The 24,487-nt window shown below is 40.0% G+C and overlaps 1 protein-coding gene across 1 annotated transcript in view; it reads right to left on the bottom strand.

Moving 5' to 3' along the window:
* Positions 1-2,417: 2,417 nt before the first annotated feature.
* Positions 2,418-24,487, bottom strand: part of LOC149078743 (uncharacterized) — a 37,304-nt gene continuing 15,234 nt past the window's right edge. The window contains exon 2 of the mRNA XM_089240845.1: positions 2,418-4,492. Within this exon, the coding sequence (XP_089096971.1) occupies positions 3,114-4,492 (1,379 nt within the window). The 3' untranslated portion in view covers positions 2,418-3,113. The remainder of the gene's footprint in view (positions 4,493-24,487) is intronic.

Genomic DNA, 24,487 nt, shown 5'->3' with positions numbered 1-24,487 from the left:
AAATCCCGATATTTTTTGGGGCACCCTTTGGCATAAAATAAAAATTCACTCTCGTACATTTTTTTTTTTTCTCAATATCTTATACTCATTAATGGACTAGAGAGGTATAATACGAATGAGAGAGGAAAAATACGTAAGTTCTCATATATATAATTTTTTTTTTTTAAATATTACTTTCCTATCAATTATATAATTTTTTTTTTTTTTGTTCAATCATCATAACATTGCATACTGAATTACACATAACTATAATGCCACTTTCTTCTATACTCGTTTTTATGATATAATGCCATATATCCAATATTGTTACGAAGATAATAATTACATTCGTATTTGGTCATCATTGTTTTGTATATTTTGCCCTAGATGTGTAAAAAAAAAAATTCATTTTTTCCTATTGATTTTTTGGAAAATAATTGCAAAATAACTTAAGTATTATATAATATTACATCATCCGGATTATACCCGATCAACAATCCCTTTTAGAAGCCTACTTTTTTAGATAAGTCCTTGGATTGTTTGTTAGACATCATGCATAGCCCGACTTTGGCTTGGAGGCCCCGGGCGGAGCGAGCGTTAGAAGCGGGCGACTAGGGTCCGAGTCATGGCTCCCACAAAGGTGGGGGCTATCTGCGGGCCCGCCAAAGATCCCGGCCTAGGGGCCTTGTTGGCAGATGTGCGGGCATGGTCAGAATTGTTCGGATACTGGGCACCGTCTAGATCAGGGGTTCTTAACCTTTTGTGTTCCAATGTTTCTCTGTACCAATAAGATTAAGTCCACGTGCCCCCTTACCAAATAACACGAAGGCTACGGGCCCCTTCACATAACATTTTTGTAAATAGGAATGTAGAAACAATGAGTTGTTTTCTCATAAATGTTTACGGACCCCTGAAATCTCCCCAAGGATCCCAATGGATCTTGATCGAAGTCGTAGAAAGGACTTCCCGCCATCCGAGGTCAACCAATGTCTCCGTCGCCTCATAATGGAATCCAAGTTACCTAGAAATTGCACCTAAGCAAGGATAGTTCAAACGGATCCTATGTAATGAGTTGCGGAGGTGTATCATCTACTCATCCTTCATTTCCTCTGCAGTACATGAGCCCTGCTTTAGTCCTTGACTATGGACAGGAAAGGAATTCTTACTGGCTCGCCATGGGTCTTAGTTTCAGACCAAACTAAGAAGTGTTACATTCCTCTCCATGCCTCTCCCAATTCTTACCATTGTTTTCACACACTAAATTCACTATAGAAGGGCCCGTGAAAATATGGCATGGGAGCCCGCCAAAGATTCCCACCTGGAGGCCTTGTTGCTAGATGTCTGTGCGGGTGCCATGATCCTCTCCTCTAGAGCAGTCAATGGCAGGGCTTGACAAATTCCAAGCGCCAGATCACCATGGGGACTATAACATCAGTATTGGTGCCTAAAATTTCCTGTATGTGATTGCTAAATTGGAGTCTATGAAATAAAACAAAATTTCCCGACAGTGCCTTTCGACATAGGAAAAGGATATAGTATCGGAAAAGTCGAAAACACGTTTTTTCAGGATAGTTTTTCTTGAAATTAAACTCATTCTTGACTCCTAAGATAATTGGTTGGAGGCTGAAATTTTTCTCCGATTCGCCAAGCCCTGGTTAATGTTGCTATGTTGATTACTGTAGGACGAATTTACGGGCCTTTAAGCATTCTTGAACACGCACACAGATAACGACTGATTGGTGAACGGGTAGGATTAGAACCTCCTAGAGATAGAAGACCTGCGCACGGGTTGCCAAGTTCATCAGTAACGTCATTAAGACTGCCCTAGCAAGTTTGCCACATTTTGAAAGGCAGCATCCTATTTAATTTCTTATTTTGGCGTAGAATCTTCCTGGTTGGCTCACATATACCCCATGGTGATTGGATGTGGGGCATAGAAATCGCCAATTCTAAACCCAATCATTTCTTTTCCGCACAACGACGATACTCGCACGAGCAGCGGAATTTCCCCCCCCCCCCTCCGAATATTCTGAGGGAAAATGGACTACTTGCTGACGTCACGAGCAGCGTGCGGAGGCCTTCTATCTCTATGATCTGCTAGTAGTATCCCGGATGATGCAATAATGATATTCGAAGTCACGTGACTGATCCGAAACGGGCAAACAAACAAACAAAAACTCCGAAGACATCCAAGGAACCCCCTAAAAACCACCCAACAACAAAAAAACAACAAAAGCATAGGAAAGACCGAAAAATCAAATAATCAAGTAAATAATTGCAAAAAAAAAAAAAAAAAACAATTTGCACCCGAATCCTTTAGCATTCACTAACATTTGAAAAATATATATATATAAGACACAAATATATATAATAATAGATTATAATACATAATAATTATAATAAACCATTCACGCCAATTTTTTTTTTCTAATTTTTTTCATGAAAAAAAGATAATCATTAAAAAAAAACCCATGGTTTTTTCCATATATACAGAAAAAAAAACGCAATCATCTACTTGATATTCCGCTAATTAACCATCATAGAGCAATAATAATAATAATTATTATAATTTTTTTCAATTATCTCCGATACTAAATCTAAAGGAAGGCAAATATAAACAGTATTTTTTTCAATGTATTTACAATTATTATTTTTTTTTTTTACAATTTTTAATTATGCATGAGATTATCAAAAAAAACAAAAACAAGTCCATTATAATTAATTGATATTCCAATTAAAATGGCGTTCCAAAATGGCGCCTGATCTATATGATGCGTATAAAAAAAAAATACGTATAAATATCATATTGATATGATTTTTTCATTGATGGCAAATAATTGTTAATTTAAAATAAATAAATTCAATAAATTAATTGAAAAGTCTGGATTTTCTTTTTGGGGAATTATACGTATTTTGTTGATTCCAGTTAAATGAGTGGTGATTATGAATGAGATCAGAGGCGCCATTTTGTACGCCCTTCGATATGGGATTTTATTTTTCAAATTGCTGATGGGAATGATGATAACATGAGAAAAATTCCCCATTTTTTTTTATGAAAAAGGGAAAAAAAAATAAATTTGAAATAGGGGAGGGAAAAAAACTAAAACAAAAACTTAGGTTTGGGTGATTGATGCTCAGGATGATTCTAGGGACGCCAGAAGGCTGTGATAAACAACTGAGTCCAAGATTGGGACGCGAGGCGGGAATGCGCTGCTGCTGACGCCACTGCTATCCGTCGCCACGTTGCTGCTGCTGACGTCACTGTCCACCACTGGCGAATTAGTTCTGTACTGCGTGGCGCACTGACTACCGCCGCCGCCGCCGCCACCACCACTGACGTGCCGTTGATGTCCGATGCCGTTGTGTTGTAAGGACGATGACGCCGGCACGGTGGTGCCGCTCGTACTGTTGAGAGCGTCACCCGTTTCGGGGATTTGATGTTGATGGCTGTTTAGGTGAGGGGTGACGGCCGCCGTCGTCGTCACCACTGTCCTCTGGTCATTTATGACCGTGTCGTGGTGACGATGGTCAGCAGGGGAGGAAACTGAATAGTCCGTCGACGGGGACCTGCGCTCGCGAGAGCAGGAGGACACAGACGCCGATGAGGTCTCGGGAGAAGCGTCCACGTCCATGGGTAGATCGGTCGTTGAAGTGTTTTTGATGTATTCCTCTTGTTTGACTACGTCGGAGATGTCCGACGGCTCCTGAACGTTCGAGTTCATCGGGATCGGGCTGGACACCCTCCTGTCCGGTATGGTGACCCTGAGGAAGTCTTCGCTGATACCGAATATCTCGTCGCAGGAGGTATCGTCGTAGGGATCGGAAGGCAGCTTGGTGGGTGTCTGCTGCTGCTGCATGTCATCATCACCATGCAGCCGATCTTCCGAGTGACCCGAGGACTCGTCGAAGGGTGACGGGTGCCCATGGAGACGGTGGTGCTGGAGCGACGAGGACGAGAGGGGTTCGTATTTCTCGCTGTTGTAGAAGTCGATCTTCTGTTGCCGATGCTTGATCTTGGCCTGCCTCTCGTTGCGGATGTCATGGTGCAGCCTCTTGATGGTGTTGTTGATGAGGACCGATCTCAGAAGCCACAGCTCGGGGTCTTCGATCTCGGTCAGTTTGCCGACCGACATCTTCAACACCTTCTTGCGCTCGTCCTTCCATTTCTGGCGCGAGTTCCACATCTGCGGCACCCGTCGCCGAGGCAGCAGGTACAGCTCGTCGTCTTCGTCGGCGGTGCCCACGGACTCGTCCTGCATGTTGTTCTGTTGCTGATGTGGTGTTTGCTGCTGGTGATGGTCGCAGATGGTCGTCGTCGTCGTCGATTGGGGAGGAGACGGAAGGTCGCAACTGTCGGACTCCTCTTGATGGAAAGTGCATTCGGACTCGGTTTCAGATTCCACGCAAGACCTCTTCGGCTGAGTCGGACCATCGTCGTCGTCGTCACCATCCTCGTCGTCTGTCTCGGATTTGGTACCCGATTTCCTCTTGCAGCAGATTCTCTCATTTTGATCTGAGAAAGAGAAGATAAAAACGATCAATTTCAATTACGTAAATGGCATAAACACATACAAAGAAAATCGAATAACTTCTCACCACTTCACTGAATAATATACACTCCCAATAACATCCAAAATAATGCACAATGTGATAATCAAAATTCCAATTTCACTGAAACAAGAACATCTGGTCAGAATGTTTTGAAATTTCACGTAAAATACCACAATGTTTATTCAAAGGAAGAAAGGGGGAAAAAATATTTCACAACTTTTTGCCGATGGGGGGGGGGGGGGAGGAGACAATTGACGCTTGATTAGGATTTCAAGAATTCGCCAGAAGCCACTGACACAGTGACAGCTACGACAGCAGCATTTACAGCAACAGTGAAGCAGATACTTCGCAGTCATTTTGTAAATCACAGAATAATTAGCCATCATTTTCCCTGTTCATTCTCCAAGCCTGCATTCACGTGATGTTTAGCTTTGGGGTCATCTGAAGCAGTGATTTTCCCTATTTGTGGTACGCGTATTCCCTGATAATAAGTAACAAGCCATACAGAGATGCATGTAAAATGATCAGCAATGAGGAAAAAAAACGAGTAAAGTAATAAAACCATAAAACAATGCAGGGGCGTAGCCAGAAATTTCGTTCGGGGGGGGGGACCACTTTCATTTCGGGGGGGGGGGGACCAAAGTGACAGAACAATGGATTTGGCCATCTTTTTCCCTTTTTTCGGTCATTTTCTCACATTTCGGGGGGGGGGACCACACCCCCAAGTTCCCCCCCCCCCCCTGGCTACACCCTTGAAACAATGGTACAATGCACAAGAATGCAAGCAGTATTCCTCACGTTTTTAGGGATACGCACGCCTCTGACATTTCAACGACTACAAGCATCTTGAGTATTTCAACGACTACAAGCATCTTGAGTATTTCAACGACTACAAGCATCTTGAGTATTTCAACGACTACAAGCATCTTGAGTATTTCAACGGATATTAAAGCTTACTAGGCATTTCAAGAGATGCGAGCTTCCTACGCATTACTAGGGGTACACTATCTTCGAGCACATTTCCATGAGTATGCACACCTGCCACACATTTTCTGTTAACACAAGCATCCTACGACCTACGAATGGCAGGGATTTGAACAAGCATCATATCGAAAACCATTTGTACAGAAACCCTCAGATCTGTTATTGAATATACTAATACAGTAGGAACCACTCTTAATGGTCACCCCTCTTTGATGACCGAATAATAATTATTTCAAAGACTTCAATTAGAAATCCTCTTTTTTCGGTCAACTCATTTTCATGGACGAATTTTTTTTTTGTCCCTCCGGTGTCAACAAAATAGGGATCCTCACTGTAGTTCCAGTTCCCAGCACGTATCAAAATACAAAGGACAGCATACAGAATAGCAGCGTTCGCCAATACGCACATCAAAATCCAATTTTACATCTCCGTATTTTGTTGAGTGAAAATACTACTTTAATTTTTGGGGGTTTTTTTAATAGTTATTTTTCTGTTTTTCTTAAAAATACTCCCCTCTTTTTTTTTTTTACAAAATTTCCGAAAGGAATGAAATTACTATTAAAAATTATATTTTCGGATCGCACATTATACAGTTGACCCAGCTTAATCGGATGTCAACGATTCCAGCACAGAATATCCGATCAAGCGGGGAACAATTCAATTGCCATTTTGCTACCTTAATATAGTTTGTATATCAAAAACCGATGAAGAATCAATATTAAAAAAGCTTGTCGAATAAATCAGATATAAAAAATGAAATGAAAATTATAGGTATTTACTGTACAATGATCACAGTAAGATTTTTACTTTTCATTAGGAAAGTTAGCGCCCTCTATTGGCTCGACAGAGAACAAAAATGAAACAATCAAGTGTAAGTATTGAAGACAATTTGAAAAAATACTTGGAGCTCAGCGTAACTTTGAGAAACATATTTCCCATTAATTCCAAATGTCTCATTCAATAAAAACATTATGCGCATAGTAGAAGTATTATCAGTCGACGCGTGAAGCGCAATATTCTATTAAGCGGGGAAAAGTCGTTGAAATTATCATATTAATCGGGAACTTTAATATTGTCTATCCGCTATAAATGGGGCCCCAATGTAAATATTTTCAGACCATTTTGAAATCGTAACTGAAAATAGTCACTAACTCTCCAAATAAGGTCGAAACAAAATCGTGGCGAAAGTCATCGCAGAAAAGGGCACATGGAAAATTACGTATTGCGAAACATTTCTCTCTCTAGTAGCCACCGAATTTCGCAAAAAGGCATAAATATCTCCCTATATCTCTCGACAAGAACAAACACCCGCTCACTATATTTACATACCGCATAACCAGAACACGCGCACGACAGAAAAAAGAAAAATGTCGAGTATATAACAAGGAGGCACGAGCAGCTGCTTTCTTGATCTTTTTCCACTGCAGCTGCCCGTTTCATTTCGCCAGACGTCACCTCAACAACACAGTGACATTCTGCGTATGCCCTTTCTCTTCTTTTACGTACATATTATAGCTTCTTTTACTGATAGAGAGAGAGATGTGGCACCAGCAATTCACTCTTTTTTTTCCCCACTAACATTATTATTACACACGGAATCCCTATCTAGTCTCTCGGGCCACTTTTTCTCCCCCCACCCTTCGGAAATGCTTATCGTGCAATGAGAGTCTACCAGACGGTCTAAAAAAGAAGCGGTTCGTCTAAAAAAGTCGTCGATAATAAGAAAAGCGTATCTGAATAGTACTACAGAATGGGGGGGGGGGGGGGGGATTCAGACACGAGACGGACCGATCATCAAATTAAGTGTTTATTGAAATTTGCACCTGCTTCGTGAGGTTTTATTTTTCAACCGACCACAAACAACCTAATCACTCCCTTGAACTTTGAATGATAACATGCGATGCTTTTCGCCTTTTGCATCCGAAATATAGAGTCGAGTTGTTTTTCCAAATTAGGGAGAATGTGTTAAAACCAAGTGGTACCCAACCTGTGTTACGCGCATCCGAAACGGTGTACGTGGTTATGCAGGGGTGGGCAAAATATTATTAAAAGATTTAAGTGGTATGAAATATTAGTTACGATTATGGTAGGGGTAGGCCATACTTCATGAAAAAAGGTAGAAATTGTGATTCAAAAATACTGGAAAAATACAGCCAAGAAAAACTGACTGTTAGCAAAATCGCCCATAATTGCTAAAAAAAAAATTGGCCTTGGCGGAGAAAGACCCACAGCAAATCCGATTTCATGAAAAACATGGCAAATATGATCCTTATCTATAACTTTGTGAAGATAACAAATTCAAGTAAGCTTAACTGGAAAAAACTCGAATGCCCCGTCAAATACGGATCATGTCATGTGGTCAACCAAATTATGACAATATACAGCAAAACGCAAGCCTCCTAAGTAGTTCTAGGCGTATGCAAGCCTCTTGTTAATTTCTAGAGTAGGCTCTTGTATATTTATAGAGGTAGGCAAACTTATACTTGCTAAGCGGTAAGAAAGCTGCCTGGACATTCCTCTAGCGATAGCAAGCGTCTTGAGCATTTTGTCAGTGGAACTCAAACCATTTAGTTATTTCTAGGGTGAAATTTCACGTTTTAGGAGGATACATCATGGCCTCTCTCAAAAAAAGTGAGCTGACAGGGCTTTAGCCCTAGGGCCGAAGCGATTCATCTAAATTTTTCTCCCTCTGTAAATTCACTATAGTAGGCCCACGAAGAAAAAAAATCTGGAAACCCGCCGAAGATCCCGGTCTAGGATGGGAGATACGCAAACTTACAGCGCATTCCCAGCAAAACACTGAAGGACGTCCATCTACGGTCGAAAGTGAAATTTTCAGTCATCAAATGTTGACATTGGGCTTTTTTTTTTTTTTGAGAACAGAAATAGCTAATACATCAACCATGAGAATACTTTGGAAGGCCACAAACAAAACCATGCCCAGATGAATGATGACATATCTCTGCTGATTTTCGACTGGAGCAGCATTTTAAGTGGATTTTGCTCGTAACAACAACAATAATAATAATCGTCATCGGTATTCCTTTTACAAAAATAAGGGGGGGGGGGGAAAAACCATCGTGTGTAATTCATCATAATCGCTGTAACAGCAATTAGATGGAAATCACGGCTTTTAAAATGAGTTAAGCCTTTTTCCCCCCCTCTTCATTTTCACAGCTCGAGATTGGCAATTCGCCATCGAAGAAAAGCATTCCTTTGTCGCCGTTGTCATCATCATCGTTCCTCGACCGACCGGTGGTTCTAAAACCCTATTGTTGAAATCGTGGCACGTGAACAAGACATAAAGGAGAAGAATTCTCAATGTCCACATTATTTTTAGATGCGCCTTTGAATTTCCTCTCCCCGTCTTCGTTCGAATCTATTTACACGTACTCGTGAGAGACGAGAGCACGTTTTCCCTTCAAACATGTGGGGAGTGAAAAACAAAATTCAGTGAAACCTCACCAAAACCGCCAACCCCCCACACCTCCCATTCATCTGGAAACCGACCCTTTTAATACACCGCAAAAAGTGCCTTAAACTGAAATTAATTATCTCCATCATTCAATGCTGCATGTGATAGCTGTAGTATTCAGCACTGAAAGCTGGAAAAGTGACCAGCGAAACAGGGCCGTGGCGCGCCTACTCGAAGTACCAGGGCAGACTTTCTTGCCCTGGTACAAGGTACTTTTCAAGTAGTGGGGGGGGGGGGGGGGGGGGCACTACTTGAAAGCGTTATCATGCAAAAATAAGTACATTTTTCGTGGGTCTCCCATTTGGTAGGGGCCGCAGTTGCCCCAGCCTAGTTACACGCCTGCAGTGAAATGTTTCTCGGCATAAAATGTGAATTTACAGGCCCCGAAATGATTGAGTTATCAGTGCCGGAGAAAAAAGAAAATCCACAATTTACTACAAACGAGGTAATAACTATACATTGAGACAGACTAGAACAGGTGCGGGGTCGCAACTGCAACAGGTCGCAAAATACTGTACCAGGGCCATAGACCTAGTCTAAAATTTTATTTTATGCTTCCATTTGGCATTTTACAAACCACAATAGTTACAATTTTTATTAATCTATAGAGAAGCACTCATACAGGGCCCTTTCCTCTGTCCAGGCTTCACAGCCCCAGGACTTTGAGCAGCAGCATTTATAAATTTATTTTCTAGTAAATTTATGGTAAAATATATAACGTTGACTTCTGGAGACCTGTACTCACTGGTTCACTACTTACTGCTCAATTTACTCACTATTCACAACTGTTTTGTATCCAAAACTATTCCATCCACATACACGCACCTAGCACACATTCCACTGCATTAAAAACTTTTCTCCATAAATACTCAATTTCCATCGATTTCACCAAAAAAATTTTGAAACGTAGAAAATATTTTCATCTTTCTTGGGCCGGGATTACGCTATAAAAGTTTTATAAAAGAACTCGAAAATGAACAATGAAACCAATAAGTGTATGAATTACATTCGAGCGAATGTAAATGCAATGGTCCCCCCCCCCCCCTAGTTCTGTTCAGAAATAACTCCTATCAAATTTTTACAGTGTAATAATCCCGACCTTAGCTTCTTTTCCTTGCATTCTTCATCCGGGGACTCAGTGTCATTGGCATCGGAAGAAAAGGAGAGAGAAATCCCTACCTTCCTATACATACGTAAATATGAGAATAACAAAAGTAAAAGGGGAAAGAGATTGTATATAGAAGGTATAATAATATAAGTAAGGTACACATTCTCCCATCGTCGTAACCTTTTCCTGCTATACGGTGTCGACGAGCTCGTGTAAAAACCGCCCTCTCGAAACGAGAAAAATGGTTCTTTGCGTGCATTATTATAATGCTACACGTGCGAACGTACTATGCGGAGTTGATAATAATAATAAAGCTAACCGGAATCGGAAGTTATGGGGGGGGGGGAATTCTTGAGGGGGAAAAAAATGCATTCTCCCTTTTTTTACCCTCGTTACTAAAGAAAAGTACGAAATATAATCGCAGGAAAACATATTATCCAAGTGCATAGCCAAACTCGGTTATAACGACACCTCCGATGAATTTCGGTTCCACTAATTTTTGCCTTTAACGTCAACGAAATTTGACTTCTATTAAATAGCGACACATTCTCAACACTTTTGCGTAAGACTGTCGATGGATCATAGCACAGATTTCATCCATAGTTGAATGAAACCCCTCTTTAGCGCACACCAGCGGGACAAAAAACAAAATTCGGCCGTAAGGGAGGGGGGAGGGGGTGGATGACCTTAGAAAAGATAGTTTTTTATTCAAGCCCTAAAAATAAAACTCAATTATTTGCCCGTGAAACGGGATTGACTGAGGAACACCGGCAGAATTCTTCAAAGCTCTGGATCCCGTGACCAGACATCCCGGTTTGAAGGACATGTCCTGGATAAATATTGAGTTGTTGAAGGAAAAATTTTGGGCACTTTAAATATAGTTAATAAATATTTGACAACAATTGGCAAAGGAGAATAAGACAATCATCATTTAAACGAAATAAGACCTAATCATCAAGAGCTCTTAGGTATTTATTTCAGTGAGCACTGGAGTGTTCACGAGCGATCAATTTTGCCTGCCGAATGCGAAGTACATTCTCCTAAAGCAGGGGCTCACGGACCCTTTGGCGACCCTTAGAAAGACTTCAAACCTCGGTTATTTTGGATGAAAAAATGGTTAAACCATTTTTTTTACATTGCTAGGTACTGAATATTTTTGACCGTGACTTTAATTTTATTGGCACCATGAAACACAAAAGTTTAGGAACCTCTGCCCTAAACGTGCCCCCTCCCCAACAAGGGGTGGACCACCAGGGCTCCAGCCACAAGTGCCCTAAACAATTCTTATTTGTTTTTTTAATAATATAAATTGCCTATAGAGGAACCCATGAAATGTTTGCCCAGAGGCTCGAACCAGGCCCCCCCCCCCACTGCAGTATAATCTGCTGGTATAATCTGCGTTGATTTCGGTATTACTGGTAGATGATATTGTGTGAATTATCGCGAGGTAGATACACTTCAACATAAAATCCGAAAATACTTTTAATTATTCCTCAACCACGACACAATTTCACGGTCATTATAACCGCATTAGACCTTGCAAAAAATATCGACAATTACAAAAAATTCTATTTTAAAGTCCTTTGTTGTTCAGATACGAAAAGAAAAACAAAAAAAACTGTCACAAAATAATCTTCGTCGAATTGGATAATTAAAAAATATCGGTCACCACAGGGTTTCAATTCAATTGTACAATAGCAACACGGACGATCCTTTTGACAAAACAGTCACATACACAGAGATCAACAGATACGATCGGAGGAGTGTTGGCGAGAAATCTGCTGTAAAATGAGAACCGGATCTGGTCATGAGAACGACGTTCTGAAAAGTCCTTACTTCATTAAAAGACAAGTCGATGATCTTGAAGAGAAACAGGAACCGACTCTCTCTCTCTCTCTCTCTTATAAAAGAGAGGAAGCACGTTATAAAAGAAAAAAGATGGGCATCAAGGCAGCCAGAGAGGGATGAAAAAAAAAAAAAGATTGAAAATTAGACCTATGTCGAGGTATTTAGGACAATGTCAATTGGAGAGAAAGGAAGCCAACGCATTATTGAAAAGGGTCGACTTGTGAGGAGAGAGTTAGCATTGTATCATATACCGACCAACAACATTGCGAATAAGTCTTCAAGTCCCGTCCAGAGAAAAGAAAAAATGGTCGTCGTCGTAATCATCTTTCTTTCTTCCGCGCTGCAACCAAAAAGGCCAAAGCGTCCGGAACAAGTAGAAAAAAAAAAGTGTGTCAGCTGAGCAAAGGAAAATCAGGTCGACTCAGTCGGAAAAGAAATGAAGATAATGTTGTGTGAGGAAATACTCTTTCTCAAGTGCACATGTACCATCTCCTCGAGGTGATAAATACACGGTCAACACTGTGCGAGAATATCTGGGAACGCGAACTGAAACCCACAAATGAGACTTATCACGGGGATATGAACTTCAGCATCTTACTGCTCTTTTGTGACCCATCAGCATATTGACAAACTTTACATTCGTACGAGTAAGGAAGAAATTTAGTTTCTCGTGATTGGTCGTAATGAATGATGAATACAGCAATACAAAAGTTTGAGACGGTCTTTTAATTTGGTCAACAGGAGCTTTTTTTTTTAATTAATTAATAAATGAAATGACAAAATTTTAACTAACATAAAAAAAAAGTAAAAGGAAGTGCCTGTGACCTTGCGTGAAAATAAAGAGGGCGATGGGCAAAATAACAGGGGAAAAAATATATGGACATTCTACCTCCGTCTCAAACTTCGCCAAGAACTCTTCCAACCAAAAAAATGACGTTTGATTTTTCTTCTTCACTCATTACAACCAATCAAGGGACGCTTAAGCTCTCTCCTACTCGTATCAATGTAAGGTTCGTTACTAATGCGACCCGGTAAGAAAAAAATTTTGCGTACTCATCGAAGCTATCCAGCAGAAATTTAGGATCATTGGGACTCCACAAAATTCTGGATCTAAAAAACAAACCCCATCACAACATTTCAGGTCCCATAATTTTTTGATGATTATGGAGCAATAAATTTATTGTTTCCATTGTGCGAAATTGTCTAGACCAGTGATGGGCAAACTACGGCCAGATAAAGGTTCTATTCGGCCCGCCGACGAATTAGCGGCGCTTCACTTCTGAGCAGCGTTCGCCATTTGTATCAAATCGATATTTAATATATGTGTGTTTTGATTAAATATTTTCAAAGTTTGAGAGTTTTGACGTATGTTTTCATTTATGTCTCATGAATTTTATATAGGCTACAAATGTCGTGGTGTTTCATATGGTTTTCATGGTGTTTCAGTTCCAATTTACAATTATTTTTCATCATAAAAAAATTGCCCCTTATTTTCTAAAAATACCCCTCAAAATTTGGGAGTGAAGAGAAATTACTCGTCATAAAAAAAATTTTCGGATTAAACTGCTTCTGAGCGTAAAATTCCAATTACGAATCAATAAATGTCTAAATATGTCCGGTCCAACAATGTTTTTCCTCTCGTTTTGCGACCCGCTCCTAAAAATGTTTGCCCATCACTGGTCCAGACGAGTGTTTCCTCAATCCTTCTGAAGCCAGGACCGTAACTAGGATTTTTGCCACCCGTACAACTTTAAAATTCTATAATTTTATAACGGGTTCTTCCCCCACCACTCCGTGCCGGCCCTGATAAAGCGAAGGGCCAGTAAAACTTCTGAAACAAGTTCAACGGATCACTAATTAACATTACATGGGATTAATGCATTATTCTAACCCATTATGAATACCATTTATATTAGTTATATACAATGAGAAACAATTTTCATTCGATTGGCAATTACATTTTTACTGATCACTTGCAGTGGAACACTTCTCTTCCCCGGACAATAATTTGATAGACGATGGACTAAATTTCGCTTTCCACAAAATTAATGACCCCTTTTTACAAAACAGGTCCCAATTTAAAAGAACGCCTGGACAGACCCTTGGTCTTGATTGATTTTGCAAGTGAAAGACTGACAAGGCTGTGGCATAGAGCAGTGTTTCTAAAACTCAGGGCCCTGCAATAATCCTAGGGGATGGATGACATGGGTGAAAATCACGGCGGCAAAGCTGTAAACAAGACATATGCGAACAAATAAAGCAGATAAGTGAAAATATGGTTTGGAAAAGTGCATCTACCTTTAGGTATTTTATGAAGATGACGATATCACACCCTTCGGGGTGCACTGAAACGGACCAGAAGGTGGTAGAAGGCTTACCTTAGCAAGGACAGCACTGACAATATATATTTTTCTTCAGATAAGAGAGGCGATGGAACTAATCAACATGCAAGACCCTACTTTAGACTATTCAAAATAACTAGTAGGATTTCCCACAAGAAGGAAGCCAATAGGAATCTAGCCCTGGGGGTCAGAGACTGACCTTTTCTATTTTTTTATATAGCTACATCTGGAATTAATTTCCGAGTACATTTATAAGTAGAGAGGGGCTTCCTCCCCAATATGGGTGTCCCAGTCAAGACGTTGGAACTAAAAAAAATGTGGTTGAGAAGCCGTGCGCAAAAGGGTAAAAAAACACGGGTATAGACTCGAGGATCAGAGTTTGCATATATTTTTGAATTTTTTTGCACTGAAAACTTATCGGTAAAAATCTATTTCTCACGTTCTTGCTGGGGACCGGGCGAAAAACTTTAATCCAGAAAGGCCTTGTCCGTATGCGTATTTGTTCAATGAAACTCATACAGCATTTTTGAAAAAAAAAAATTGAACAAATGTTTTACGAAACAGTTAAAGTGAGTATGAAATACGTATTACATGCATTTTGATGGTATTTTATGGCCATGTGCAATCTTTAAATTAAGGCCTCGATCGTTTAAATTTGTAATTTTTTCAAACATTCACTTATACTTTCAAACTAGGCTGGTTAACACCAGAATAACGCTAAATAAAATTTATAAAAAAACTAGTTATTTTATGCAAATTTCGTATTAAGTCCAACAGAGTCTTTACTAAAACTTTTGATTCTTTCTAATCCCTCAAAATAATTTATTCAGGCATTTACACAGCGCAGCGTTCGTCTTCTATGACCACCGCCAGCTGCAGAAAAGACGTACAAACAAGAATTTGGATTACCCAGCTGCCTTGAATTCGGAATTCCCTCCGCTGACAGTAAAAGAAACAAAAAAAAAAAAAAATTTACATGAAGGATTTACAGCAGCAAAAAACGAGAACAAACTCGCTCACCAAAACAAAAAAAAAGGAGAGAATAATAACGAAATGGTGGAGAAAGGGATCACAGATCGGACTTGACCCACATACTGAGGAACGAACGGGCCACCGAAGCAATATGCTCGTGCATTATTACTCAGACCTCCTTTCACCTAAAAAGAAACAGTGTGGTGGCTTCTTGCATAAGCAACCAACCTACTTTATAAAAAACGGAAAAAAAAAAAGACGTACCGACCGGTCTTTCTCGCGAGAATATAACGTGACATCGACCTCGTCATCGACAAATACCACGTTGACTGAACGAACTCTAATCACGTGATCGCACACGGGACAAACTTCAGAATTTTGCTGCCCTTTAAAATGTCTGCATCAATGAAACCGAATTTCTAGGCAGGGCCGTCTTAAGATCATCGTGGGCTCCCGGGCCAAATGATTTTTCTGAGGCCCTACCAGACAAATTTTCAAAAATCTCAACCAGATCCCATTTTGTGAGGCCCCCTTTTCTCTTGAGGCCCGGGTGGGCCCATGCCTTAAGACGGCACTGTTTCTAGCGCAAAAGTCACAGCCACAAAACATTAGAAGGAGGGGGAGGGGGTGGCGTGAAACAATGCATCGACATTTCATTTTGAATAACACAAAAAGTTCAGCCACGTCAGGCCGCAAAATTAAAAAAAAAAAATTTATACACTGACTCCGTATTAATGAATTAAATTCGATTAACGGCCTAACAAAGCTCTGGCTTAAAATTCTATCAATTTATGAATAAGTAAAAAATTTGTTTTACTATCGCCTTATTTTGGGAAATATACACAAATACTGCAGAGGACGGCGAAAATATTTTAGCCAGGCCCAGGCCAAAAAGGACTTCCGGAAATGCTGACACAGCTCCATCTCCCGCGATCGAAATTATTTCTAATTAAAAAAATTATATACAAATTTAAATTAACAATATAAATTTTATATTGAAGCAATTGATTTAACAATATAAATTTTTATCAGAAAAAATCAGTGTTTCAGAGTTCATGAAATATCCTGATTGGACATAGAAAAAACCCTGGCCTAAAAGGGGCATCCAACTGTGTCGTTTGTGAAACACTTAAAAGTATTCCCCAAGTTATTTTCGTAACAAATTTCCATGAAACGAACATTTATGGAAATTGAAAAGTGTAGTAAGAGGAAAAAGTGTCGTAATATTTAAAAAAAATTTTTTTACAGAGAAATTTGATTTATGACTTTTGAAAAGTGAAATTATCAGAAATTTTAAATCCTATATTTTCATAACAATGAACAGAAAAAAAAATTTTCTTAATTTTTTTTTTTATCACGTGGTAAATCAAAAATTTCCAAAATCATATGATTACCAAGTATTTTAATTCAGTTAATTAAAAAAAAAATTACTTTAATTATATGCTAAATCAATGTCAATTTTTTCTTAAAACTTCTTAAATAGGACAATATCGTAAATGACGAAATCAGTCATCAATAAAAAAAAAATTAAAAAAATGTGTGCAATTCAGTCAAAAATCGGTTAATTAGGAATTGTTATCTTTCCTATGACCCATCTAAAAACTATTTATGTATAATGTTTGAAATTAGGGATTTTTCTCAGTCAATAAATTTAAAATTATCTCGTTTCACCCTCTGATGCAGTTCGGCGCTTCATCGCACAATTGTGTAAACGGAGACGCGTCAGTTGCACTGGAAGGGAGGCTTGGCTACCAAATTGCACTGGACGCCCCTCCTCCCCGCCTTTGCACCTGTTACCGATTGTTAATATAGAGAGAAATTTCTCCCCCCCCCTTCCTTTTCATTATTTCTCCTTCACACTTTATCCAGGCATAGAACTGGCAGTGGTCTATAGTCACTGCCACGTTTAAAAATTTTGCGGGTTAAAACTCCCTTGTCTTACGTCGAGATGATATTCCTCGTCTTATATAGTTGATATTCTATTTTCTTATCGCTAAACCTCAATTCTTTGGGTTGCTATTGCACCCACAATATGAAATAGCTTTCAAATATTGGAATCTTTTGGGCTCTCTGTTCTGGTATACCGTCAGAACAGACGGTATTCTGGAGACCGAATACCGTCAGATATTTAAAAATTAGTCGAATTATCATCAAAATGCGTCTTTGCATTGCGACTGCGTTTAACGCATCTCTACTTTCAGCCATCTTTAGTCTTGAGTTTCATACTTTTTATAAAGTTTCTAATTTTCGAACGCTCTTTAACCAGCTTTGATCTACTACAGATAAGATAACGACGTAAGATAAGGTTCGGTGAATCTAATTATCGATCCACACTCCCGTGCAACTAACCCATCTGATAAGAGGGGGAGTCCAGTGCAATTGACCCTCGGATTTGATTGACAGGTTCTGCGAGCAGCGCAACTGACCTCCATATCAATGACCAGCCTCGCAAAAACAAATTTTAATTTTCAAACATACAAAGCAGATACTGAAACAATGATTATGAGATGGATCTACGCAAAATCAAAATACGGAAAACGCCTTTGCAAAATCAGACCACTTCGTATGGCCAATGTCTTCTTGTCCGGAATTTTTCATCTTTTGTTTTATCCATCTCCATTAAGTGGCCACGCATCTCCCAACGGCCGGTTTCCCCTCAGGTGACGGAGGCCGAGAGAGAGAGAGGCTTCACTGTATATAATGTGCTGCTGCTGTGCTTTCCCAAGAAGTTTTCTTTGCTGCTTCACATACGTAAGGGAGGAGGCGAAAGAAATCCACGTGCAACTACACATATCGGACGCCAGATGGCGCTGTCATTTGCGCCGCAAAGGAAGCTTCAAGCGGAAATGCCTTATTACTCTTTTTATATTTGCGAATATTCTCTTTACTTCATCCGTCCATCCCATTCTACCCGAAATTCCCTTTTCGCGGATGCGATTCTTCATCCGTACAGAAAAAAAGCAACAATGAATTATTATAGGTTCGTTCAATGTCCTTTATTTATATTATTATTACATCTTTTGAAAATTCACATAATATACCCGTGAGTTATTTCCGTGTTCTGAGCATAGTTTTTAACAGAAATTTTCTCACGATTTGTTTTTTCACTGAGCATATAATGCAGGGTATCTTCAACTTCTCTCAAGTCATGAGCACTGCCAATGCTCATTACCAAATGAAGAGTACCCCCCCCCCCTTTCGGCGACGTTGACATGCGTATGCCTGAAATAATCTTAATTCTGGAATGCAACTTTTTTACAGAGTGTTTAATCGAAGCATTGATCAGGAGCATGAGCACTCTTGGCGGTTCGGGGAGCACCATGGGTGCTCGCGAGCAACGGGTTGAAGATGGTTGATTTAATGAATCGGGTTACTCTGATTTAATGGATCCCATTGGAAGAGCAAGTATTTGTGCCCCCCCCCCCCCAGGATAATGTCAAAGATACTCGATCAGTCATGAATATTTGTCACAGTTAATTCAATTTTGTCTCCTGGACTATGTGGCCTCTGACCAATGGTTCACAAAGTGTGCGTCACTGGGCCTGAGGGTGCCGCCAATCTCTTTCGGGAGTGTCGTGGGTAAACTGTCGATATTGAAATTTGTTTATTTATATAGTGGTTGGTTCTCTTCTAGATTATTCTGGGGAGTCGCGGATAAAGGATGACTAGGACGGGGGAACTGTGGATGGGATGGCGCAAGTTTCAAAACCACCTTAAGCACACCACCTACAATTTGCACGTACGGAAATAAGGTCGAGTATACAATATAAACTAGAAAATATGCGGATAATATTCAAAAACATTTCATCAGAGATTCCAACACTTTTTTTTTATCACATTCGCAATACCCTCGGAAAATTATAATTTTAAATATTTCACGTGGCACTTGTGACCAAACTTGAGAAGCTTCGGAGACCATGGTCCACATAAACTAGGCTGGGATCTATTCTCCAGATCATATTTCATGGGCTTCCTTCTAGTAAATTTATGGTATAAAAAGTATAAAATAATAAGGCCCGTGGAGTCAGCCTCCATTATGTGGGGCAATGACATGACACTGAGGTCGCGGACATTGATATCAAGAGGCTCGAGAGAAAAGGCATGAGCAGAAAAGTAACTACGTACAAAAATGTTTCGGCCAGCCAGTGAGAACATCTATCGTAATTCATTATTTGTACACGTAATGTCGAACAAGCAAATCAAGATCAAGTAAAAATTGGTTTTAAAACCATCTTTGATCCCACAATCAGGGTGGTACGAGAACTCATGTTGAAAAGAATGTTATTTAAAAATATCTCACTCCACCTTATAGACATAGACCTTACGTAATCCTAGAACACCACGGCGCACCGTTCAGAAATCCCCCCACCCCCCATTAAAGAACTGCACCAAAATCGATATTCCTTCTATTTCTCCATCCATTTCAAAGCAAATAATTCCTAACTATCATACGTGCCATCTCCCTAACACATCGCGTGTCCTTTTTCCACTTGAATAAAATCTTGGCAGAGTTTCAAAAGTCGGAAACACATCCGCGAAAACTGATTCGTGTGAGTGGCACAGGCATATGTACATTTTAACCATTACATAAACCGTACGTTACATCTGACAAATAATCCCGACGCACAATCCGTTCCAATACGCCACTGAACGCATAACGGGGCGGGGCAGCGATAGAATTAACACGATCCGAGCGGGTGTGGGGAATATAACATTGGAAAGTGTCGCTTCTGACACAGCAAGCGAACAAACAAACACGAGAAACCGTGCGCCGCAAGCTTTTTTCCCAGAAAAATAAACAACAAATAAACAATTTTTTTTTTTTCAAATATATATAAAAAAAACCAATCTTTTGCTTATTTATCCTCATGGCGACGACAATCATGCCCTAAAACGCTCGCTCCAATGCCCAAAAGGACAGCAAGCTAGCTGGCTTCAAGAGAAATAAAAAAAAAAGGGCATAATAAGCAGCTCTCGCGCACACACAAGCATTAGGCCCATTCTGGTAAGATGCCAAACCACCACCACTAGCGTTATTTCCCTGAAACAAGAATAAGAAAACAAGGCCTTGTTCTTTATTTTTTTTTTCCTCTCCTCATAAGAAGAAAGAGAGGAAACTCGAAAGTGTTGAGAAAACGAGAGACTGGGTGAAAAAAAAAAAAGAACAGGGGGGCCCCGAAAAAAAATAACAACAAAAAAGGGCCCCCGTTATCGTGATGATGAGGCTTTCGTAATAGGAAAGCTTCGCGAGAGCACAGTTCATGCAAAGATTAACTGGAATTCTTCTCTCCTTTTCTCTCTCTCCTCTCGCGGAATTTCGTGCACGTTTTAAGAAAGTCAATATCGGAATTTTATTTTGAGTTCGTAGCCGGAAATAGCTATTGCCCCGTTATAAATAGCCTCGCTTTTACTTAACATTAACGTGATTTACTGTGATAACACGGCAACGCGTATAGGAGAGAAGGTGGATTTTGTTTTTCCTCCTTCAAAAAATAATGGGGGATGGTGGTGATTGAATATTTCCGACTTGCGATCAGGGATAGGAATTTCGCTGCCCGGTTTCCGAGGAGATATTTTTCAGGCCTCGATGCCTTCGTACAAAGTATCTCTCGGATTAAAAATGGGGATTTTCTCTTTTTTGTTATTGTTATGCAGTCGAATCCCGTTATAACGAACGCCAAGAGACCAGAGGAATCACTTCGTTAAAACGAAATTTTCGTTATAAAGGAATTTCAGGTTACCTAGCATTGTTCCTATATAAACTTATTTGGGGGAATTAGAAAAAGTGTTCATTAAAACGAGATTTTCGGTATAACTGTATTCGACTGTAGTACGTTATCACACTCTCCGGGAGTGTTGTATACTTTTTAGATTATTTTCAATAAATTCAAGTCCTATAAGGTTGCTGTCAGGGACACTACGTAGGGTGGCATTTACGCATTTTGTGGTCTACACAAGGGCGCAATGGACACGCGACGTTAATCTTTTAAGAAAAAAAGTGAATATACCTTATGAGCTAATTTTGTCAAGTGTTTAAAATAACATATCATCAGATTTTTATTAGTTTCAAAGCCTCATACAGGGTGTCCCGTAAATTCATAAATAGTTTGAAAATTCATAAAAATTGAAGAAACTGGATGGAATGCGGTTTGCAAAAAAGTTATCCTCACGAAGGGGGGACTTTTTTGGGGGTACAGAAAAAGTTAGTTCAAAATTTCGCCGCTAGAAGACGCCTTAACAAAGCAAATCACAGGAAGTCGAAGTCCTATACAATGCATAGCGGAGACCTAATACTATTAGCAGCTCATTTCTGAATTTTTCTGCAACTGGCGCTTGCATGAGGTTTCAATCGCGATGTTGAGATCGGTGGACAAAGCACTATTCGTGAAGTTGTTCTACTTCAACAAACGAATAGCCGGCTGAAGCTTAACGAACGTTTCGGACACAGGAAGAATTAAAGAAAAATTCTGGTCCAATCAATTCTGTCCGACTGACTGACATGCAGCTCCTCTATTGACAAAAATTTGAACCAAATCTATCTGTATAAAACTTCGTGACAACTTTCTCGCTAACTGCATTCAAATATACCAATTCCTTCCATTTTTATGAATATCAAACTATTTACGAATTTATTTGACACCCTGTATATTTTTTTGTTTGCAAGAAAAGAGGGAAGACAAAGCCCTGGACTAAAGACACGATCGACCGTTTTTGAGGTAAAATTGACATACGTAGAGTTGAAGTATTTTAATCGCATTTTACGGCTGCACACTTTTCAACTGCACGAGTCTAGCCCTGACTATAGTACAGTAACTGACATTGAAAATCGGAGTGTATATGAAAAAGGCATCAATTATGATGTAGACATGGAATTATAAAGATCAAATCAGAACCATCTCAAGTAAGCCTAAGGCTGAAAACTTTTTGAGGGTCCCTTTTTTGCCATGATTTAGCGGTAGCATTTTCAAGAGTAAAAATCGGAATCCATAAAATGCTGAGAAATATCTACACAAAAATATGCATACACGAAAGAAAAATCAATGAAAATTGAGAATGAATGAATGAAAAGCTACAATAATTAGGGGAAGCGGCTGTTTGACTCGAGTACTGGGAACCCCGTGTGATCCCCACTCTTTCAGGCACCACTAGATCCAATCAAAGAAGTATACAAATTATCATCATTAATAAGCAACGAGATTTTTCCACCGTCATATCGAAACATAAGGGGGGGGGGGGAAATACAAGTACGTATATATTATTCATGAGAAATTCGCTCATGTGGAAAAACTTAATGCGAGAAACCCTTCACGAAAATGACACTCGACAATGTGACACTTGCCGACAGAATCTAATCTTTGCCTTTCTCACTTCAAAGGGTTAAAAAAAAAGAAAAGCTTCGCTAAAACGTCATTAATTTGATAACGAGCTATGAGGAAAGAGATGGCCACCGAGAAAACAGGGACAATCCTCATTCAAGTGCAATGACATCTCGAAGAATAGATACGTAAAAGAGAGAGAGAGGAAAAGAAAGAGCAAAACGTAGGATTTATTATCTCGAAGCTGCGAGAGGCATTTATGAACTTGATATGTGTTTTATCTGCGGCGGTGATATACGACTGACAAATCAAATTTGTGTGCGCGTCTCTTCAAGAATGGCGACAGCCGGAACCATTCCATAGAATTCTTAGGTAACTACTAGCCCATAAAACGTAATAAATACATCGTTTGCTATGCTTTTTTTTTTATTTGATTTGATCGGCGGATACGATACGGAATTCCCGATTCTAAGATACTGATTCATGACAATCCGCAATAAATAATTCAGAACGTAACCAAGGCCGGGCTTGGGAATTTCGCGCTCCTCAACGCATTGCTGGAGAGAGAGGCAGAAACAGAGGATGAAGAAGCCACAACGGGGCCGCTGTGGTGGTCGAGTGGTTATAGTGCCGGACTCGTGATGCGAGGATCCGGGTTCGAACCCCACAGTGGTGGTCGGCTGAAGTTGGTTTTCTGTGGTTCCCAACTTCAAGGCGCAAATGCGAGCCGATCTCCCCGTTAAAAAGTCTCGCCACAGAGAGCAACAGTCCTACAACGGTAAATCATTCAACCATAACACTTCACTCATAGTTAGTAAAACTGGGGGCAGATGGCAGCACTACACATAACAAGCATTACACAGAAACAAACTATACGTCAGGTTGCACTACACGTACACGCACATTCCCGCATTTACCGATTCGTTGGGGGGGGTTCCGCGGGGGGTTGGTGGTGGTGGTGTAGCAGTAGTAGGTAGGTAGGGGCTCGGGGATCCATGATGTTCTTAAGTCAGCCACCTCGTTGGGCGGTTTGCCTGTTGTGGCGTTGTATTTGTATTTGTATTTGTAAAATCGAGAACACAATGCATTTTGACTAACTGCTTGGCAAACACCTGCCTAGCTTGAAATAACGGTCACAACTGGTACGGTCCTGTTCGAAATTCCATCAGTTTATAGTATGTCAAACTATATCCATATCCGTAAACTAAATCCTATATCCATAAACTAAACCATATCCGTATGTCAAACAACAAAAAATATCGTCGTATAACAGTAATGCTTATTAACAAACAGGACCGGTTCCTCATAAGTTCGGGTCCTGGGCAAATATAATTTTTTTGGAGCTCTTTGCATATAGTGTTGAAGCAGAAGCATTATGCAGAGAGAAATGAGCTGCGCCTAAACTACAAAAAGGCAGCTAATTTTACGGCCCTGGGCACGTGCCACGTTTTCCCCATGCGAGAAACAGTCTCTGTTAACAAACACACTCATTCATTTACTATGGAGGGCAGCAACATGTAAAAACGGTGCTTGACCTCTACAACGTCTGTATGCATGTGCCTAGAAAAAGGCTGACGTTGGATCCTTTAATAACACCCCCCACACACACGCCATAGTGGACACTTATACGGCTCCAAATCAACCCTAAGACTCGAGACGAATCCCATCATTCCCCCGTTATTTACACAATGAATTTACTATTGGCGGAGCATGCAAAATATTGACTTGGGGCCCCCACCAAAGACCCCATCCAAAGAAATTAATTAATGATTGTATCTTAGAAGGAAATCGGAAGTGCATATTTGGCTTTATATTCTAAAAAACTTTCTAGAAAATCAATCGTGCAGCTGAGCCCCTTGCCTGGGATCTTTGGCGAGCCCTCAGGCCAGATTTTTCACGGGCCCTCTTAATA

Source organism: Pholcus phalangioides, unplaced genomic scaffold (genome assembly GCF_987345545.1).
Source record: "Pholcus phalangioides strain wild (caught in Gottingen) unplaced genomic scaffold, Ppha-v1.0 ptg000013l_1, whole genome shotgun sequence".
Taxonomy (NCBI): Eukaryota; Metazoa; Arthropoda; class Arachnida; order Araneae; family Pholcidae; genus Pholcus; species Pholcus phalangioides.
This window is presented reverse-complemented; position numbering and strand designations above follow the sequence as displayed.